The 20,999-nt window shown below is 45.9% G+C and overlaps 1 protein-coding gene and 5 non-coding genes across 6 annotated transcripts in view; 3 read left to right on the top strand and 3 right to left on the bottom strand.

Annotated features, from left to right (window-relative positions):
- Positions 1-8,171, top strand: part of DNAJC5B (DnaJ heat shock protein family (Hsp40) member C5 beta) — a 29,762-nt gene extending 21,591 nt beyond the window's left edge. Inside the window, exons 3-4 of the mRNA XM_065752775.1 lie at positions 3,273-3,447; positions 8,077-8,171. Coding sequence (XP_065608847.1) covers positions 3,273-3,447; positions 8,077-8,171 — 270 coding nt within the window. The remainder of the gene's footprint in view (positions 1-3,272; positions 3,448-8,076) is intronic.
- A 5,324-nt stretch (positions 8,172-13,495) lies between these two features.
- TRNAY-GUA (transfer RNA tyrosine (anticodon GUA)) lies at positions 13,496-13,586 on the bottom strand. Its single transcript is given in 2 exon segments — positions 13,496-13,531; positions 13,550-13,586. It is a non-coding gene; the product is annotated as a tRNA-Tyr (tRNA).
- A 548-nt stretch (positions 13,587-14,134) lies between these two features.
- Positions 14,135-14,207, bottom strand: TRNAR-ACG (transfer RNA arginine (anticodon ACG)). The gene has a single exon. It is a non-coding gene; the product is annotated as a tRNA-Arg (tRNA).
- Positions 14,208-14,914: 707 nt separating this feature from the next.
- TRNAR-ACG (transfer RNA arginine (anticodon ACG)) lies at positions 14,915-14,987 on the top strand. The gene has a single exon. It is a non-coding gene; the product is annotated as a tRNA-Arg (tRNA).
- Positions 14,988-16,421: 1,434 nt separating this feature from the next.
- Positions 16,422-16,512, top strand: TRNAY-GUA (transfer RNA tyrosine (anticodon GUA)). Its single transcript is given in 2 exon segments — positions 16,422-16,458; positions 16,477-16,512. It is a non-coding gene; the product is annotated as a tRNA-Tyr (tRNA).
- Positions 16,513-17,993: 1,481 nt separating this feature from the next.
- Positions 17,994-18,066, bottom strand: TRNAR-ACG (transfer RNA arginine (anticodon ACG)). The gene has a single exon. It is a non-coding gene; the product is annotated as a tRNA-Arg (tRNA).
- Positions 18,067-20,999: the final 2,933 nt, after the last annotated feature.

The raw sequence follows: 20,999 nt of genomic DNA, 5'->3' as shown, positions 1-20,999 counted from the left end.
ATGACAAATTCTGGTGTTTCAACAGAAATGAGATGTTACAGAAACGTAACAAGCCAACAGGATTGCAATATGCAAAATTCATGCTCTCTCTACCTGTTTCCCAGCAATGAAATGACCAGAAAGCAAGGGCTCTGCTGGAACAAATGGGAAATGGTCTGAACTGCATGAAGCAAGCAATACTATGACGGCTCTGATCTGAGATCGGTGAGCACGCATTGCAGTGTTCATGGTGGATCAGGCCAGTGCTTCACTGCTCTTTCAAACAGGGTGATCACTTGAGCAGTTCTGTGGGCCTGGGAATCCACAATTTGTACACTGGATCAGATGGAAATGGTTCAAATGCCAGAAAAATCCCAGTGTTGAAATGACAGATGCACAGCTGGGATGGCCTCCTCAGAAGCTGCCTCAAGGCTGTCTACCTGCAGCTGCTACAGCTGGATCCTGCTGCAGGCCAGATTTCCCCACAGCTGCTTTCTGCCACTGATGATGCCATCTTCCCTCTTCTCTTTGCAGTCCTATCACGCCTCTTTGTCACAGCTCATGTGCCAGGAAGCATTCCCTCAGAGCTGAGAAAGCAATTGTATTGACTCCTCTAACAGTATTGATAAATAAGGTTTTCTTCACATTTAGCTTTTATTTCCTATTCTGCTTGCTGAAGAGATTTTATGAAGTGCAAAATCCTCTGTGGTTACTGTATCAGTAACAGAAATAACTACTGTGGCTTTGTCTCATAAGAAAAGCAGCAGAAATTAGAGAGAAACTATTAAGTTCCTAAGAGCTGAAGGAGCATGTGGATAGATTGATGGGAGCTGTATCCTGCAGATGAGAAGAAATACATTGAACATCCCAGAAAAATTTGTCACTGTTTTCTGGATTTTAAGAATTCTGTGTACAATACTCAGGAAAATTCCAAAATATGCACACAGCATCACCTGAGGATTGACACCAGCCATCTCTCTGTCCCTCCTCCGTTCCAAAATCTTGCCATCTCTAAAGCACAGACAGGTCACCAAATGGTTTTTATTTATTCCAAACTGAGGTCACTATTCCTCATCTCTTTTTCACTCACATGCTAACAGTGGGTCAGCTTCAGAGTTTTGTATTATCAGAATGTTATTGAAGTCTGACAGCAGATGATTTCTGGACCTCTAATTTCCTCCATTCTGGACCAAAGAAGGTAGAGATAACATCTTTTGCTCCTTATCTTATTCAACCACCAAAATTCCTGGTAAATCCTCTTCCCTATCACACACACACTCAGAAAATCTGACAATCATGAGGAGGTGCATCATTAGAAGTGAAGAACTTCAAATTAAAAGAGAAATGCAACGTGAAAATTACTTTTTTGGAAGTGTCAGTCTTCTCAGTAGTCATATTAATCCTGGAACATACTAATGTGAATAATGGGTACTTGAACTGCTCATCCACTGGCAGGCAGGAGTTGTTCATTCAACTATTATAGCAAAAAACAATTTTCCCTCTTCTGTGAAGGCAGCTTATGGATCACATTAGAGTTCCTGATTTACCAACTATGATATTTTAAATACAAAAAAATTACACATTTAAAGTATTATTAATAAATTCAAGTATATTTTTTACTCTACACACATTCATTCTTTTTTTTCTTTCTGTCAATTCCGCTGATTTTTTCCCCATTATGGCATAAATGATAAACAGGTGCTTAACTTATTTGAGGAGTTCTGAGATTTCTAACAGTTTTAGATGTCAGTTGGAAGGAAAACATTTTAAAACAGTATGTCTGAGTCCTACTTGTCTTTTAAAAACATCTTGTTCACTCTTGGTGTATCTGTGAATAGAATGGATTATCATTGGCCTTGAGCCTGCAAACATATAAATTGTAAATATTATGCATGTAATGATCTTATTACTTTCGAAGCCCAAGTTAACACTGCCTGAGACATAACTGTTATTTACACAGCTCCATTGTCAAGGTTTGACAATATCCCGGAATCTGGGCTTTATTTCTTCTTCACAGGCATGTATATTTATGAACATAACAAATAACTGCAAGAGCACGTAAGTCAAACTGCATGTAGTAATGGACAGCCTGGATACATATAACATTAAAGCCTGGATGTACCTTCAAGTTAACTCATATATATCCAGTGGCCACAAAGGCGTCTGTCTTTATATAAGCGTATTCCACGTATCAGCTGTGATTCCTCCTTGAGGGATATCACTGGCTCTGCTTTTCTCTGGTATTACTATGTCCATGAAGAGATGTGGAGGGCTTTTCTTCACCACAAACATTTTGTTTTGCCCTGGGTGCATGCACAGAATACCAGATGGGAATGCCATCCTACCGGCTCCCCTCCTGCAGCCCCTGTTCCACTGTTGCCATGTGGCATTCAGCCCAAGCACAAGCATTTGTGGAGACGTGCTGGAAATCCAGAGAGTGACCTGATCTGCAGGAAGAAACCCTCTGAAAGTTCAAGTGTTCTGGCTAAGAGACCTGGCTGAGATTTCTGCTCTTGACCCCTTGAAGCCATGCTGGCTCTGCTTAAGCCTTCACACTTTGTGCACCAGGAACAAGAGTGATCGGGGCGATGCTGGTGAGAGCTTCTTGTTGCCAGAGTCCCCACATCAAAAACCCACAGCCCAATAAGTCTAATTTAGGAGCTGTCAACTCTGGGCTCCCTTAAAGGCTGAAGAGGAGAAAGAGATACCTCCAATGGGCAACTCAAGTCTTCCCAAGCCTGAATCACCCTCTGGAAGAGCTTTTAACTTTTAATCACCTACGTGGGGAGCTCATGGAGAATGCAGTCTTAATTTAGATGCCTTAGTTTAGTGCCTAAAGTTATGTGGGATGCAGCTGGTTCTTTGCTTCTTTTTCTCTTGGCTTTGTTATTGACAAGAACCTGCCAGTAAATAAGTATTTGAGAAAAAGATCTTGGGCAAATGAGTCATTTTTTAAGATGGAAATGAGTCATTTTAAGGTGGGTGCGGTTTTGCATACTGCCTGGAGGTGTTTTCCGAGGGCCGCCAGCTGAAGGCAGACTTTGAGGAGTTGGGCATGCAGGGACCTGTTGGTTGGTGGCACACATGGTCCTGAGCGTCACGTAGGAGCTGGTGGGTGAGGGGGGCTCTGGAAGGTTTGGTCCTTACTTCAGCCCCTGTCCAGCCACTGGACTCCTCTGAGTGCCAAGCACATGGGAGCCTGAATTCCTTTGATGAGCCTCTTTGTAGAGGCTGCCACAAGTTTCAGGAAGGTTGTTGCTCATGAAGTTTTCCTCCCCCTGTCTTTAACCCAGGGTCTGTTTGCAGTCTGTGGCCTCCTGACAGGCTGCTACCTCTGCTGCTGCTTCTGCTGCTGCTTCAACTGCTGCTGTGGAAAGTGCAAGCCCAAAGCACCCGAAGGGGAAGAGCAGGAGTTCTGTGTGTCTCCAGAAGACTTGGAAGAGCAAATTAAGAACGACATGGAAAGAGGTGTGTGGCTTACTGTGCAGCAAAGCTGTTCAGAACAGTCTGCAGAGTCTCTAGGCCAGATGTTCTGCTTGTGGTGTTGAGACTGGTTCCAGATCTCAATGGAGATGTGCCAATTCTCTCCAGCTAACACCATGACCAGATGAACTTCTCATGTTGTGTGTTAATGAAAACCTAAACTTGGCATCAATAACTAAATATCTCTTCTATTTCTTATTGGACACAAACATTAGAAGTCTCAGGGCTCAACTGAAGAGATGTTCACACTCTAACCCCCATACCTCTGTTGTTTAATGTCCTAGATTTTCTGCATATATGCATCAGGCTCTGCCTGAGTGAGTGCTTGCCACATCTCACCTGCCTGAATTAGCACATCCAGTTTTCCTTCAGGTAAAATCCATTGCTTACTGACATGGGCCAACTGCACCCATTCAAGAAAAGGCTTAAAGAAAAGAAGCAAAGCTTCCAACAGTGAGCTTGTGCAGCAGACTAAGAGAATCTGAATGGGAGTTGCTATGGTCCTACCCCCTCTACCCTAAGCTGTTCTCTGTCTTCTACACTGGCAGTAGCAATTGTGCTGTGTCACCAGGAGCCCAACCTTGGATACAAGCCAGATGAAAACTAATACTCTTTAAAGAGTGAGTAGCTCCCACCAGCTTAACTCCCTGCTGTGCCTTACACTAACACCAACTCAAAGAAGGGAACACAGGGTTCAGGCAGCAGGACCCCTTCACATCAGGTCACTCTCTTTGCTTGGCTTTGATTCATCCCCCAGTCTACACGAGAAGGTTTTGGCTTTACCAAAGGATGGTGATAGTGATTTCCCATTTGGCTCTAGTTATATATTTTGAAACAAGAGCCCTATTTTAGTCTGTTGAAATGAGACATAGTTTTGCCTGGCCAGTTTTGCCTTTGCTTAGGCCACTTTACAGTTGCAAATTTATATTAACTATGACTAGTATTATGTCTTTTGTGAGGAAAAACCTACGCAGTCAGCTTATCCTTATCCCTTCCATTAATTATGTCACAAAACGTACTTGAAATAAGTATAACATAATGTAATACATTAACAGAGAGACATTCGAAGTCAGACTGGATGGGGCATTGAGCAACCTGATCTAGCTGTACGTGTCCCTGTTCATTGCAGAGGAGGTGGACCAGATGATCATTAAAAGACCCATCTATCTCAAACAATTCCATGATTCTAGGACTCCATGATTGTGACCTGTGAATTGCAAATATAAGATTGGTCTTGATACTTGTAAATTTACTATGAGTCTATGACACTGTAATCAAGTCTGAAACAAGGTGTAATTTGGAAGGATACAATTTTTTAATTCAGCATTTTTTTTATTTTAAATTAATTTTATTTTATAACTTGGAAGGCATTTTGCTGCCCCCAATAGCCAAAAATCTAGGAGTAATTTCCCCAGAGTTAGGAAAAAATGTGGTCCCTCCTTCTAGCACTGGTGATGTTTATTGACACAAGTTCTGCAATTTTAGGCCATCTTCCCATCCCTTTACTCCCACCAAGTCTCACCAAAATATCAATTTTAAAAAAAGAGTGCATGTTTAGCAAATTACCAGTATGTTTTAAGGACTTTGAAGACAATATTGTGTAGGTAGGGTCTGAAGAAAACCTGTTATTTCTACCTTTTCCAGACTTCTCTTGCCCATCAAAACCAGCTTGCTTAATTAGAGTTGAATTCTCCACAATTTGGAATGAGACAAAAAAAAAAAAAAAAAAAAAAAAACAATAAATCAAGAATAGGAAAAAGAAAAAAAAAGGAAAAACTTCATGACAGAGGATGATATGAGCATCTTTTCTGCTACTGATAGGAAAATAGGCCCTGCATTTAGAGAGATGAAGGATAATTGACAGTAACTACACTTTCTTTCCTTCCTCCCCCATCCAGAATTTAGAGATGATGGTCAAAAGGATTCAGGTGACAGAATGGCAACGATTGGGCTTCTTCAGTAGACAGTTTCAAATTTTGAGCCAGAGAAATGAATACTTCCTTTATGTAATGATTAGAATTATTCCTGAAGGTAATTCAGAAGCAAATGTAATAGCTCCTGCAGCAGATTTAATTTTGGAGGAGGAAACGATACAAGAATCCAAATTCTTCACATGTCCTCTGCCCACAGACCGGGCACTCTAGCTAGTGATTAATTTCTTTGCTTCCTGCTGTACACAGTATATATATTATCACTAGCCAGAATTTTTCTTCCTAAGGTCAAAATGTGTATTATGAAACTAAGGCCATGCTTAGTTATATCCAAATATATGATATTCAGTCATTGCTGTTCTGAGGAAGGCAACAGTGGTAAAACATCACTATTCCTGATTCTAGAAACCTCTGAGAGCATCTCTACCAGTTCTTGGCTGCGCTCGCTGGGAGCTCAGAAAGCAATAAGCATGTTCCAGGAGTGGAGATTTAGACGTGACATTAAAAAAGTACAGTAATCTGCATCACACCACAGTTTCACAGATGACCCGAGACCCTTTAACACTGCCAGAGGGAGGCATCATGTACATATTTGCAGTGTGGGTGTGTAATGTATGCTTATTTTCAGATACACACACTGCAGGTTGCCAGATTTTGCTCCTGTTGAAGGCAACCCTTTTGGTGACTTTTGTGGCCCCAGGTGAGATGACGTTTGAATCTGGATTGCTTTGGTAGTTCAATGATGCATTCAAACTGTCAGGCTTGCTCTCCTCTCTTGTTTCGCTGTCACCACACAACATTTCTAGACGAACTTTCATTTTACAAAAAATAAAACTGAAAAGAAGAAAAAAAGCAAAAAGAACTTGAATAACAAAATAATTTCTCAACTCAGAAGCAATAAGTTTTCAGCACTTCATTGTCTCCTCCGCGCTCCATATGATACCAATGTAGGCGAACAGTGAGCAAGAGCTATCTATAGAAAGCAGTTTAAACTGTGAATTCTGCTGCACCTCCATTCTGCAGCTCTCCATTAACAAGCTATATTTGTTCAGTTTATTATGCTGGAGGCCCTTGCTCTGATAAAAAGCATCAAATATCTTAGAAGGGTGCAGGCAGCAAAATAATTATGGAAAGTGTTGGCTTGGGACTGTCTACAGAGCAGCTGGAAGCAACACAACACATTTTCAGCAGGTTCCATTCCCTCGTTGCACATCTGGATATTACAGCAACATGAACTGCTGGTTTCTGCCCTCCATAAACGATCTTCCAAGAAATGAACAACTTGGAGACAGCGGAGGGTGGGAGGGAATGCTGCTTGGAAGACTGGAAAATACATAGCAACTTAAAAATGGATTGCAACTGCCAAACTAATGATAACCCACACTGAGCTCTAAGAATTAATTACTCATGCACTTTTAGAAGTTATGAAACGTCTGTCTTTGTCCTTGTGTCTAAATTAGGAATTGCCCATACAGAGAGGCTGCTCAGAATTTAATCATCCTTGCCTTTCAAATTGTAGGAGTCAAAGCAGTTCTGCTTGCACTGAGAGGAAGCCGTATGGCATACAGTTAGGTTCTTGCTCCGGGTTAAGTTACTTCTGTATGTTACATCTTCTGCCCATGATTCATCCCATCAACTGCCATGTAAACAAGAGGAAATGTCAGATTATGATATTTTCCTAAGCATTCCATCACATGGGGAAAAAAGTCATAATTTGTATTCAATTATTCCAAAGCCCATGTTAATTTCAAGAGAGAGATAGTTGCAAGATTTTCATATGGAAGCACCTTCACTTAGGATTACCAACCCTTAAATGGCACACTCTGAGACCCAAGTACCCTCCTCCCCCACAAAAAGCTTGGAAAGAAGTCCAGGAGAAAGGCAGATAAATCTTGCTCAACATCAGAGTGAACAAACAGCCGTTGGGGAACTTTGCAAGGGCTGAATGTCTCTCCATTCTGCAACAAATGTATTTTTTTTAGAGATATATTAGGAAACCAAGCATATAACTGAATGGAATAAGAAAGTACAAGGTAGTAAGAAGTCATATAGTGATAGTATGAGTTCTCAGCAGTTCCAAACTCATCAGAACAATAGTTCTCAAAATCCTATTGAAAATATATTACATAGGACTTCAGAATACAATTTAACATTTTTATATAGCTTGCTGGCTTTCAGGATCTCTGATTTCTTCACTCTCAATCACATTACTGCGCACCCTTTTTTTTTTTTTTTTCCTTTTAACTCTCTTCTTTCTTCACTTTTAACTTTGTCTTCCTTGAGACTCATTCCAGACCCACTCCTTCACACACTGCCAAGGTCAGTGCTTGCTGAGTCACTGTAGCCCTCAGTGTGTTCTGACATTTGCAGGAACGAGCACTTGTGACTGGAACAGGCAGGGACCCTTATCTGCCAGCCTCCACACAGCACCAGTTTAATATTGCCCGGTTTAATAACAATAGCCACTCTGAAATCTGCAGCTATGCCTGGACAAGGTGTAAGAGCATCTGTGGATGTGGTGTGAACATCGCTGTCTCTTCAGTAGGCACACAGCGGTCTCTGAAGCCAAGATTAAGCCATAAGCCAGGAGAGCAGATGAAATGTTGTGGTGCCAAAAGGAAGTCTGATTTTGACAGGAAGTGAAGGATTCTTGAAGTAATTTTTGTCTCCTTCCTCTATTTAGATGGAGAAACTCCTATTGTGCTTCAGCCGACAAATGCAACTGAAAAGACGCAGCTCATAGGGGACAGCCATCGGAGCTACCACACAGACTCCTAGAGCGGGCACACACAGCATTGTGGTGCTTCCCAGCAAGTGTCACAGCAAGGAAAGATGTGTGACAAGCTCTGCAGCCTGTATCTGTAACTGCCTTTAAGCTAATCAAGTGTAACCTCAGAGTAATTTCTTGTCAAGGCAGAAACTCCCTCTAGGCCACATCAAGTAGTTTCAGATCTGCCCTCTGCAAGGAGATGACTGCAGGCAGTGTAGAGCTCTCAGTGGTTCAGACTGCCTTCTTGGCACCATCTTCCCTCTACAACACTCTCCTTGGTGCAACTGCTCTTATCCCTGGCCCTCAGCTGGGGTTTCACCTCCCGGACGTGGGCCTGAGCCCTCTCCAGATAAACCAACCCTATATCTCTATGTCCTGGGGAAGATTTCCCTCAAAGGAAAATCAGTGGTAAGGCAGGTGGGTCTTCTCCAAAGTGGAAGAAATCTCTGGAAAGGAGGCAGTGCCTTACTGATGCCCAATTCTGTGCCTTACTGATGCCCAATTCTGGCAACTGGAAATCTGTGCCAGGGTGAGGTGCACCAGGGTCGTTCAGGTGGTGGTAACAAGGCAAATGACTCTAAATCCAAGAGCATCAACCAGCACAATTTGTATGTAGGCTCTGTGTTCTCCTGAACACAAGCAGACCATGCCTACACAAGCTGCAAACTCCTTGGGGAGAGGGTCGCTGGCCCTGGGCTCTTCTATCTCTGTCACATCATGAAGCTGTCCCATTCCTGCACTGGTGGGTCTGCTGCTCATGCCAGGCAGCCTCAGCTTTTCCATTCACAGCTGCAATGTGCTGGAAGTTGATCCCCAGCCAACAGCTTTTTGCTGCCTTGCTCACTGCACGGTGCCCCTGGCCCCTGTCCACACCACCCTGCTGACACTGGGATGGCATCCATGCCACGTGTGCTGCCTTGTGGGGCAGCAAGGACTTGGCAGAGTGGAAGGCAGCAGAGGAGCAAGCATACTCCTTGTAGTCTTTGTCCTCAGGTGAGCCTGGGTCCTCCCAGCAAAGGAGTTTAAAAACCACATTGCATGTCTTTAAATAAAGAAGGGGTGAGAAACACACTGACAGTGATGTCCTTGAGTACACAAAACACTCAGTGTTGAGCAAAAATTGTATGCCTGTGCATTTCTGAAAAAATGAATCAGGTGTATACTGCTGTGCACATCAGTGCAGTTACGTGTGGGCACAGCTAAAGTAAGCACAGAGAAATGAGAGCCTAATTTGTAAGAGCTAAAGAAGAAACTCTGAGATCTTAAACTTAGAACTTCACTCATTTAACATGGTAGTTTAAGGCTTAGACAGATGAATTTCACTTTATTGATCATGTTACATCAATCACTGTCAGTTCTCTACATTAGCTATTTTTGTTCCTCTAATCACAGTGCTGTGGCCCAAAGGGGGAAGTAATGTACCACTAAATATAGAGACCAGTGAACATATAGCTAGTCAAAAACCTTATTCACTTCTTTAAAATTGGATTCTGTGGTTGTGAAACATTATTGTCTTCCTTCTATTCTCACCTTTCACATCAAATGTCATTTAGTGGCAGCTAAATATATGAGAAAAGAGTGTGTTTCATAGCACTAGCAATCACTCCAAGTCAAGAAGTACTACTTTCAACATTCCTTTAAAATTCCCACAATGCATGGATATTTAAAAAGCCATTAAATCTAGTTCAGAGTATATGCCTGTTCTCCAGTTGCGGGCTCTGGGGCCAGCTGATGCTTACATAGTCCTCAAGGAAATCTTCTACCTGTGAAATCCCTCATCCTGCTCCCATGGAAGCATTCTTGGTTTCACCAACAGCCACAGATCAGGCCTGAAGCCAGGGGAAGAGGGGTAAATCCCAGATTAGTAGAAGTTCTTTGGCAATTTTATTCACACACAACACCCTGGATGGCCCTCAGGACCCCAGTGTATGTGCCAGATCCCATGTTTACTGAAATCAAGGAAGTGATTTCCATGGGACAGAGAAGTACCGTAAGTCATGTGGTTCTCATTCACTCTTTCTAAATAAGAGATTTTGCTTGGGAAAGATTTATGACTCAATCTTGCAGAGTGATGCAAATACAAGCAAGATGCTGTATGTTTGCAAAGCCCTCTTACTGACACGAGGATAGGAATAGAAGAAACACAAAATGTATTATCTCAGACAGCCAAAAACCCCAAACAAGCCATTGGCCAAGTCTCTGAGTGGGTTCCTCAGAATTTATATCTTGAAAACCTGAACCCACAGTTTGGCTTCAAAAAGGCAAGGTGTTTTTCAGGGTACCAGCGCATTTACCTGTCTCCTTGTTGTCAGGATTGGCTGTTTTGAGGACATGAGGAGAAAGGATGAATAAGGATTTCAGGATTTGGCTGTTCCATGTGGGTTCACTTGTTTGTATTGCTTTTCAAAAAAGCTGCTACAGGGAACGCAGCTGTGCTTACATGATCTGTTTCTATGTAAAGTTCACTTGCACACACATTAATTTTCTCCTCAATTTTTTGTTCTATTGTGCTGCATTTATCTAGATGTAAAGTACGATGTATTGCAGCCTACCTTTCCTGTCAGACCCTCTGACTAATAAAGCTTGCATGTAGGAATTGCAGCACTCCCCTTACTTTTCCAAAACATCAACAACTTCACTGCAGTAACTGATGAAGCAGCCTTTGAGAGTTCACAAGGAAGTCCTTCGAATCCGACTGAGTAGCAGCTCAGGATTTCCCTGAAAAGGAACTGGGTCTTGGATTGCAGCAGACCTATGCTAAGCAGCCAGGGGCATAGCCACACACTGCAAAAGCGCCCTTTACACAATGCAGGATGCCTGTCTAAAAGTTCAGCAGGGGGTTGAAGCGATCCAGCGCAACAGTCTTGCTGGCATAATGACTCATGTGAAATGATTTCCATCAGCATAGGGTCCACACTGTTGCTGGAGACTGTGGCAATGCTTCCTGTAGCTCCCTGGGGCTAGGAGCTCACTGGGGGGATTCTGCATCTGTCCAAGAGCCCTCACAGAGTGACAGATAACCTCCTGCTACAGGACAGGAGTGCTTCCGACTAGGATAGTATCCAACCTCTGTGACCATAGAAGCCCAAGCATTTGAAAAGTAGATGATAAAGTATAATTAAGATGAGGAAGTGTGGAACAATGAGTGGATGGTGAGGTTGGTTGAGAACTAGCTGACTGGCAGAACTTAGAGAGAGGTGACTGGTGGCAGAGTCCAGTTGGAGGCCTGCATTTAGCAGTGTTCCTCAGGAGTCGGTGCTGGATCCAGTCCTACTCAGCATCTTCATCAATGACCTCGATGAGCAGATAGAGTCCACCCTCAGCAAGTTTGCTGATGATACAAAGCTGGGAGAAATGGCTTACACGCTGGAAGGCTCTGCTGCCATTCAGCGAGACCTGGGCAAGCTGGAGTGTTGGGAAGAGAGGACCCAGAGGTTTAACAAGTGTAGAGTCTTGCATTGAGGGATCAATAACTGCATGCACCAATACAGGTTGAGGGATGAGCTGCTGGAGAGGAGCTCTGAAGAGAGGGACCTGGGTGTCCTGGTGGATGACAGGTTGACCATGAGCCAGCAGTGTGCCCTGGTGGCCAAGAAGGCCAATGGGATATTCGAGTGCATTAAAAAGAACATGGCCAGCAGGTCGAGGGAGGTGATCCTCCCCCTCTACTCTGCCCTGGTGAGGCCTCATCTGGAGTACTGTGTCCAGTTCTGGGCTCCCCAGTATAAAAAAGACAGGGATCTCCTCGAAAGAAACCAGTGGAGGGCCTCAAAGATGATAAAGGATGTGGAACACCTCTCTTATGAGGAAAGTCTGAGAGACCTGAGACTGTTCATCCTTGAAAAAAGAAGACTCAGAGGGGATCTGATCCACATCTATAAATATCTAAGGACCAGGAGGCAAAGGGACGAGGCTGGACTCTTCTCAGCAGTGCGTGGTGATAGGATGAGGGGAAATGACCACAAACTGAAGCATATGAAGTTCCACATAAATATGTGTGGGAACTTCTTCACAGTGAGGGTGACGGAGCAGTGGCACAGCTGCACAGAGAGGTGGTGGAGTCTCCTTCTCTGGAGGTGTTCAAGACCCACCTGGACGCCTACCTGTGCAACCTGGGCTAGGGAGCTGCTTTGGCAGGGGGGTTGGACTCGATGATCTCTGGAGGTCCCTTCCAAGCCCTACAAATCTGTAGGGGTGATTCATGTGACTTCATTTCATTGCTTTCCTTCCCTAAGGATTAATACCTAAAATATGGGGATTATTTCAGTTTTTATTTTAATTGCATTTTTGGTATTTTAAAAATATTTTAAAATCATAAAAAATACAGAGAGGGATGTGCAGAACTTGAGAACTGCGGGCTCTGGTCAGGCCCCACGTGCAACCGTACCATGGGCTGTCTGTAGAATATGCCCAAAGAAGGGCACTGAAGCTGTGGGTCTGCAGAACGTGTCTTATGGGGAGCAGCAGAGAGAACTGGGATTGTTCAGTCTGGAGAAGAGGAGGCTCAGGGGAGACGTTATTGCTCTCTACAGCTGCCTGAAGGGAGGTTGTGGTGAGATGAGAGTTGGTCTCTTGCCAGGTAGCAGCATTAGGATGAGTGGTAATGTCCTTCAGTTGCTCTCGGGGAGGTTCAGGTTGGATATTAGGAAAAAAGTCTTCTCAGAAAGTGGCAATGCATTGGGACAGGTTGCCCATGGGAGTAGTGGAGTCTCTGTCCCTGAAGGTTCTTAAGAGACATGTGGATGTGGCACTGAGGGACACTGAGGGCATGGTGGGGATGGACTGATGGTTGGACTAGATGATCTTAGAGGTCTTTTCCAACTTCAATGGTTTTGAGAGGTGGGTAGGGTGTCACTGTGCACTGGTGGGGGGGGGGGGGGGGGTTGGACCTGACTGCATACGGAACTGATGGCTTACTGCATGGAAACATTGGAAAAAGAGACAGGATGTCCGTGGGAGAGGAAGTTCTGAGGAAAGCCCCCCTAACTTCAAAATCCTGATTAACTACGGCAACCTCAGTGGGCATTTTCCTGCTCTGACTTGCTTGGGGAGAGCTTGTGGTGTCACAGCAAGCCCACAGCAAGCCTTTGGGAGGCTAGGTTTGCAGTGCGGGTGGGTCTGTTAGGGAAAAACAAAGAACCGGCCGCTGCTAAAACTAATCTAAAAAGAAAATAATCTAAAAAGAAAATAATCTAAAAAGAAAATAATCTAAAAAGAAAATAATCTAATTAGTTAGAAGTACTTTTTCGGGAGTGGCAGCTGCAACTCTGGTGTAGGGAGGACAGCACCCAGACTGACTACACTATGTGGGAGACCAAAAACACAACCCGTCTCCTTCGAGCCGGAATCGAACCAGCGACCTAAGGATTCCCGCAGGGTAATGCCACTACAGTCCTCCGCTCTACCAGCTGAGCTATCGAAGGGACTTGGCAGCTGGCTCTCCAGAACAATAGATGAAAGCACCATCTGGTGGCTGCTTGGCGCATGCGCAGCGCGCACTGTGCTGCTGACGGACCTGGCTGGAGGTGGTGCTCGCGGTGCGGTGGGGCTGGCGGGAGCTGGCATGTACAGAGGCTGTGCTGTGGAGATGGTGGAGGAGGAAGATAGTGAAAGAGGAAAGTGACGGCCCGAAGCATCCGGGGGTGCTGGCCTATAACTTGTAGTGACGGACAGCCTCTGGAGCCATAGTGCAATGGATAATGCGTATGCACGCCCTGACTATAAATGGCGCACGCGTGGATAACTGGGTCTCCAGCACAGCTGCGTTGAGCCACTTTTTGACGCGTCAGCTGTGCACCTAAGAGTCTGCAGAAGAAGAGTATTTTTATCATGGTTCGCTCTTTTTTTTTGTAGTGACACGTGCTGCCAAGCAGGGCGGCTCTGCTGACCATGACGACTCCATAGGCTGTTGCACTGTGGTCACCGTGGCACGATTGGGTTCCGGGGCCTCGAAACGAAAGCAAAAGAGATGCGAGCCAGGCAGGAGTCGAACCTACAATCTTCTGATCCGTAGTCAGACGCGTTATCCATTGCGCCACTGGCCCCATCCACAAAACTTTGCCCTATCGCCGCCCACTCAGCGAGCAGCCCAATTAATGCCGGTGCTTGCGACAGCACCGAGGCTCCGGGTTCGTCAGGCCGCACAGCGCAGCGCTCACGGTGCCGTAGTGCCGACACAGAGGCGACAGCACCGTGCGGCACCGTTCGGCACCGCCAGCCCGCCCCTCTACCACGCACATCAGCCTGGCGGAAGAGGCGCGCACCCCGTGCGCATGCGTCGAGCCGCTGCCTCTAGAATGCGCATGCTCAGAGCGACGCGCAGGGCGCTGCGCAGGTTCCTTCGATAGCTCAGATTCCCTGGGGGAATCCTTAGGTCGCTGGTTCGATTCCGGCTCGAAGGAAACGGCAGTACTTTTTATTCTATTTTTTCCTTTCTTGTTTTCCATTTCACTGCTCAGAACGCTGACGTGTGTGAAAACACACGACAGTTTGAAAGGGCCTTGCTCCACGCCACCCAAGAGTGCTTGCGCTCTGCCAGGCATCCACTGGACATGTGCTAGCGTGCTTGCTTGGTATGTGCTCCATAATAAAGCTAGCATTCATATCCTGCTTTCTTTTGTTTTTTTTTTCCCCTTCTCTTATGTTCCTTTCTGTTGCTGTCCTTCATTCTCTTCCCCTTCGCTGCTGTAAGCACCGGCGTTAACCGGGATACTCAGTGAGTAGGTGGCAATAGAACGGTTAGTAGTGCGTAGGGCCAGTGGCGCAATGGATAACGCGTCTGACTACGGATCAGAAGATTGTAGGTTCGACTCCTGCCTGGCTCGTGTGTTGTTTTGCTCTCGCTCTGCGGCCAATCGAGTCACGGTAAACACACAATTGCCGATGGAAGCCATCTGGCTCCGCTCTGCGTGCTCGGCAGAGCTCGGTGTGTGGTTAGAAGCAAGTGGAGCTGCACAAAAAAAGAAAAGCAAACGAATATTGAAAGTACTCTTTTTTTCCCGATTTTTAAGTGCATAGCTCACGAATCACGGAGTGGCACAATGCGGCTGTGCTACAGCCCCAGTGCGGGAGACCTAGTTATCCACATGTACGCCATTTATGGTCAGGGCGTGCATCACAGTCAGCTTGGGATAGAATAGAGAAAGCAGCTCAGTGTGTGCATGTAAGGAAACATAGGAAATACAAGGCAGGCAAGAGCTATAATTCTCTCAGCTGTAGTGAGATGCATTATCCATTGCACTATGGCTCCATTGGCTCAAGGCTGTCCGTCACTACAAGCTAGAGCACAGCACCCCTGGATGCTTCAGGTCCTCACGTTCCTCTTTCATTATCTTCCTCCTTCACCACCTCCTCAGTGTAGCCTTGGCATGTGCCAGGTCCCGGCTCTTGCTCTCGCCAGCCCTTGCCCCATCACACTGTGATCCAGCCAGCTGATCTTGGGCACTACACACATGCTGAACAGCCACCGGATAGTGTGTTATCTCTTGTTCTGAAGAGCCAACCAGCAGGTCAATCCCTGTTTCTTTTCCGTTTGTTGTTGTTTTTGTTGTTGTTTGTTTTTTTTTTGTTGGTGTTGTTTTGGTTTTTTTTTTGAGGGGGTGGGTGTTTTCATCCCCTCTTTCCTGGCTTTCATTACAACGTACTTTTATTTATTTATTTAATCCTGTCTTGCTCTTCATTACAGGTAACATACAGTTACACAGAAAGGCATATGTATCTATACTTTTTCGGTGGGAGAACAAAAGCACCTGGCTTCAAGCCAGCTGACAAGATGTCAGAAGAGATGAGAGACTCCAGGTGTACTTTCATTCTGTGCACTACCCTCTGGAAATCGCAACAAGGGGAACTGCCAAATGAGTAAAAAGGAATGCAAGAGTTTGTGTGAACTTCTGCAAGAGCAAAGACATTTATGTACAAAAAAAAGAAGCTGAATCTTAATCACAAAATACTGATCTTACGGGCCTAGGTGGAATTAGTGCCCTGCCACACATGGGAGAGGAGCAAAACGATGTTTGTGCCCAGAGAGGTGGTGGAGGCTCCGGGCTCGTCAGGCCGCACAGCGCAGCGCTCGCGGTGCCGTAGCGCTGACAGAGACGACAGGACCGCGCGGCACCGCCAGCCCGCCCCTCCGCCGCGCACATCAGCCTGGCGGAAGAGGCGCGCACGCCTCGAGCCGCTGCCTCTAGAATGCGCATGCTCAGAGCGACGCGCAGGCGGGGCGGGACCTTGGCCGGCTGCAGGAAGGCTGTGCGCAGGTTCCTTCGATAGCTCAGCTGGTAGAGCGGAGGACTGTAGTGGCGTTACCCTGCGGGAATCCTTAGGTCGCTGGTTCGATTCCGGCTCGAAGGAAACGGCGATACTTTTTATTCAGTTTTTTCCTTTCTTTTCCATTTCACTGCTCGTGTGTGAAAACACACGACAGTTTCAAAGGGCCTTGCTCCACACCACCCAAGAGTGCTTGCGCTCTGCCAGGCATCCACTGGACATGTGCTAGCGTGCTTACTTGGCACGTGCTCCATAATAAAGCCAGCATTCATATCCTGCTTTCTTTTGTTCTTTTTTTTTTCTCCTCTCTTATGTTCCTTTCTATTGCTGTCCTTCATCCTCTTCTCCTTCACATCTACTTTCTCATTACATGTGCAATGTGCTGTGCAGAAAAACACACTTGGCAATGACTCCTGCCTGAGAAAGAGTTCTAGCGTCTCGAGGCAACCGAGTCTGTCTTCATTGTGGGCCAAGAAAGGAAGATTTATCCTTCCAAAGAACCTGGAATGAGCTTTCTCCATGTGAGAGAGTGCTTTTCAGATACAAGTGCTAAGAAGGCCCACTATCTGTGGAAATAAGAAAGGCAGGAAAATTATCAATCAGCAGACAGACAGAGCTATCAAGCTCAGCCAGAATCAATCCTCCAGGCTTGTAATGAACTTCAACATGGTATGTGTTGAACCACTGGCCCCAGATAAGGACTCTTTTAATTAGTACATTTTAATGTACTCACATTTCTATGTACACATGCAGTGCCACCTCTTCTTTTCCTTCCAGCATGGTGCAAGTGCACCCCTCTTAGGAAGTACCTAGGAGGAAATCAGAGGAACAGGGGCACCTAGAGAGCAGTGAATGAGGAGAGATGTCCATTTTCTGCACTGTCCAGTATCCTACTTGCTGGTGCACACCAGCAGACAAATCTGAATTTATCACAGAATTGTAGGGCTTGGAAGGGACCTCCAGAGATCATCGAGTCCAACCTCCTGCCAAAGCAGCTCCCTAGCCCAGGTTGCAGAGGTAGGCGTCCAGGTGGGTCTGGAACATCTCCAGAGAAGGAGACTCCACCACCTTTCTGGGCACAAACATCGTTTTGCTCCTCTCCTGTGTGCACAAAAGGGTAGTGCACAGAATGAAAGTACACCTGGAGTCTCTCATCTCTTCTACATCTTGTCAGCTGGCTTGAAGCCAGATGCTTTTGTTCTCCCACCGAAAAAGTATAGATACATATGCCTTTCTGTGTAACTGTATGTTACCTGTAATGAAGAGCAAGACAGGATTAAATAAATAAATAAAAGTACGTTGTAACAAAAGCCAGGAAAGAGGAGATGACATAAATGGGTCTGCAACACAGGCACCGCCAGCCACGTTCTGACACCTCGTATCTGTCAGCTGTGTACCTAAGAGTCCGCAGAAGAAGAGTATTTTTTTCTTAGTTCGCTTTTTTGTGTGTGTGTAGTGCACGTGCTGCTAAGCGCAGCCGAGCAGGGCTGCTGTGCTGAGCACGAGTGCTCCCTTTGCAGCCAGCGTGGCACGACTGGGCTTCGGGGCCAGAGCAAAACAACACACGAGCCAGGCAGGAGTCGAACCTACAATCTTCTGATCCGTAGTCAGACGCGTTATCCATTGCGCCACTGGCCCTAGGTTATGGTGGGTCGCTGCGGGCTATTTTGGCCCATAGTCCGGGGGGCGAGCCTGCACTCCCTGGCTCTGGTTCCTTCTGTTCCCGTTGCTGAGGGGGAAGTGATGCTTTCCAGTTCTGGGTGGAAAGAGCTTAGGGAGAGATAGGGATCCCCTCACTGCTTGATAACATTTTGGACTCAGCTTCAGAACTTCTGGGGGATGCTTGCTGCCTGCTCTGATAGCAGCCTGGGTGTGGGTGAGGAGCACAGCACTCCTGTGACAGCATTTGGTGCTCTTTAGTTGCTTTCAGCTGTTGTCCAACCAGGCTGTCATGAACAGGCCGGTACTGGAGAGAGCCCAGCTGCTGAAAACAGGCTCCACTTGGTATTTAGCCTTAGCTTAATTATACAACGAGTTAGCAAGCGCAGGACGTTTTGGAACATGGTAAAACATGAACGGCTCTTCTTTCCATTCCGTAGAAGCAGGGTGAGATTCACATCATCTACTGCCAGGGAAAGTGCTGGTAGCTGGTGGAAACAGACATTAGTCACCACAGCCCTCTGTGAACACATTTTGCTGCTGTCCCTCCCTCAGCAGTAGTGGTTTTGTCAGATTGTAGCACTCTGCTGTGAGCAGAGAATCCTGAGTGCTGAGTTACTATGCTTTGCACGGTGTCACAGCAAGGCTAGCAAGTAAGCCTTGTTTGTAAGAACAAGCTGATTTAGTTTCATTCTTCACTTTGGATAATTCCTCAACATGTTCCAGTGCATGGACATGTTTTTGGGTCCTGGCAGTACTGTCATAGTGGCAGTGGTCTGCTTTTTCTGCTTTTTTCTGCACAAGCAGCCGTGAAACTTGTGCTTAGCTGGTCACAAATTGGACATGTGATGGTACCACAACAGTGGCATACTCACATAAGGAATGTATTTAACTAAAATTATCCTATAACTGTTACTTCATGAGACCTGGTCTCAGCAGTCAGAACTCTTTCCTTCCCTGTGAACCTGAAGAGACCTGGCATAAACATTGCTGTGGCCATTATGAGTGAACATGGATGAAGGCTCTCTGCTCAACTGCAGGTCCTCTCCTTGGACAAACAGGCAGATGCTGGTGAGCAGCTGTAGTTTCTCTGTAGAAAAGGCTTGACATCCTTGTGAGTTCTCCACCAAGTTATGGACCATCTTGTGGGGTACTGAACGTATTATCTTCTGGATAGCAAAGAGGACACTAAGAGCAAAATGGGAAGAGGACAAGCCACTCTAGCACTTTCCTGATTCAAAGTAAGAAGGTACTGCTTCACCTCCCCTGCACCAAGCCACGCAACTCAGCTTGTCCCTGCTGTAGTTGTCTGTGGACACTTCCAGAATGTGAGTCAATTTGATAATCTAGCAAAGTGTATGATTTCCCACAGGTGAGAGAGGTGAATCAGCTCAGCTGGTGCGAACAGGAGGACCACACCTTGCAGCCAGTGGCAGTGCACAGGAGAGAGAGTCAGGGGCTCTCCAGTGCCAGTGACTAGAGCAGCTTAGCTGCATGTAGCTGCTTGTCAGACTGCTGAGATCAGGTCATGCTGAGATGACAAAGCAGAAGACATGTACTGGGAGCAAGGTAGCTGGACAGCCCAGGGAATAAGCACAAAAAGTAGAGAAGGTATCCAGAAGTGAGAGGTAGAGCCACTGTGTGCCTCCACAGACACCTTACTTTCAACTTTTCTGTTATCTCCATCCTCTTTCTGTTTTCCTCCTTTCTCTCCTCGTGTTTTGCAGGTGCTAGTTAGGTGGGCAGTGAAGATGAGGACAGCTTCCTCATAATTTGCCTCATGCCATTGCAGGCAGGTGAGTGTTGAGGAGAGTAGCCCCTTCATAAGCAGAGACTTGCAAATAGCTCTTCTTCTGCAGATGGGTTTAACTTTTATTCTCCTGGGTTATTCATGAAAAACCACAAAGTGAATGAAAGGGTATGAACATGTCCAAATTGCTATTAGGCATTTAATAATAGGAAAAATGTAATTGCAAACAGGAGCATGTACAGGTAGGGATAGTGCCTTTTCCCAGCTGGGTAGCTCGGACTCGCAGTTACTTTCCCATTTGGCAGTCAGACATGTCCTCCACCAACCGCCCAGGCCAGGCAAAATGTTTGGATTCCACCTATTTGCTCAAAGCCCAGACAGGGCTGCAGCCAAAAATAATGGCCTCAGGCAAAATCTTGGTCATGCCTGGAGAAAGCTGGAGTCAGAGCAGGGAACTCAGGCTGGTGGCCAGGGGAAGGAATTAATGCAGGTAAGAAATGAGAAGGAGGCTGCAGGCAGGAAAGGACATGTGCCTGACAGCATACTGCTAAGCCCACACTTTGGTGGCTGCTCCTAAACTACTTGTATCTTCTTTTCTCAACAAAGGAGGATTTTCAGCTTTCCTCTTGCTCAGCTCATAAAGCAAGAAACGCATGTTCTCTCACCACCCCATAAATCCTCCAGCAGCAACCCAGAAGCTCCTGAGATTAACACCTGCACCCATTCTCACTGACAGACAGCCTTCTGTCTTGTTCCCATCTCTAGAAGAGACTTCTCTCCTTCTGGCTATTGCTTGTGCAGAGGGGTCCTGCAGCTGAGGGAGGGCACATGAAATAATACTTTGGATGTTGTGGAGAACAAGCTGGCAACGAAGAGACTTGTAAGGTGCCTCAAGCTCTATGTGGAGATTTACCACATCCTTTGGCAAGGAACGAGTCATTAGTATCCAATTACACTGAAATCATACTTAATTCGAGACAGGTTAAGACAAAATGCAAATAAAAACATTTGCTTACAGCTGTCAAGACAGATAAACCCTTAAAAAGAGGTAGGTGGAGAAATGAAGAAAACCAGACTCCAGTTACTTGCTTTGAAGATTAAATCTGCAAGGCCATTCCCTCCTATCCAGGCATTTTGCCGCAGGCTGTCCTGACACACTGAC

Source organism: Cyrtonyx montezumae, unplaced genomic scaffold, assembly GCF_038088225.1.
Source record: "Cyrtonyx montezumae isolate F1298 unplaced genomic scaffold, pur_monq_1.0 scaffold_8, whole genome shotgun sequence".
NCBI classification, from domain to species: Eukaryota; Metazoa; Chordata; class Aves; order Galliformes; family Odontophoridae; genus Cyrtonyx; species Cyrtonyx montezumae.
This window is presented reverse-complemented; position numbering and strand designations above follow the sequence as displayed.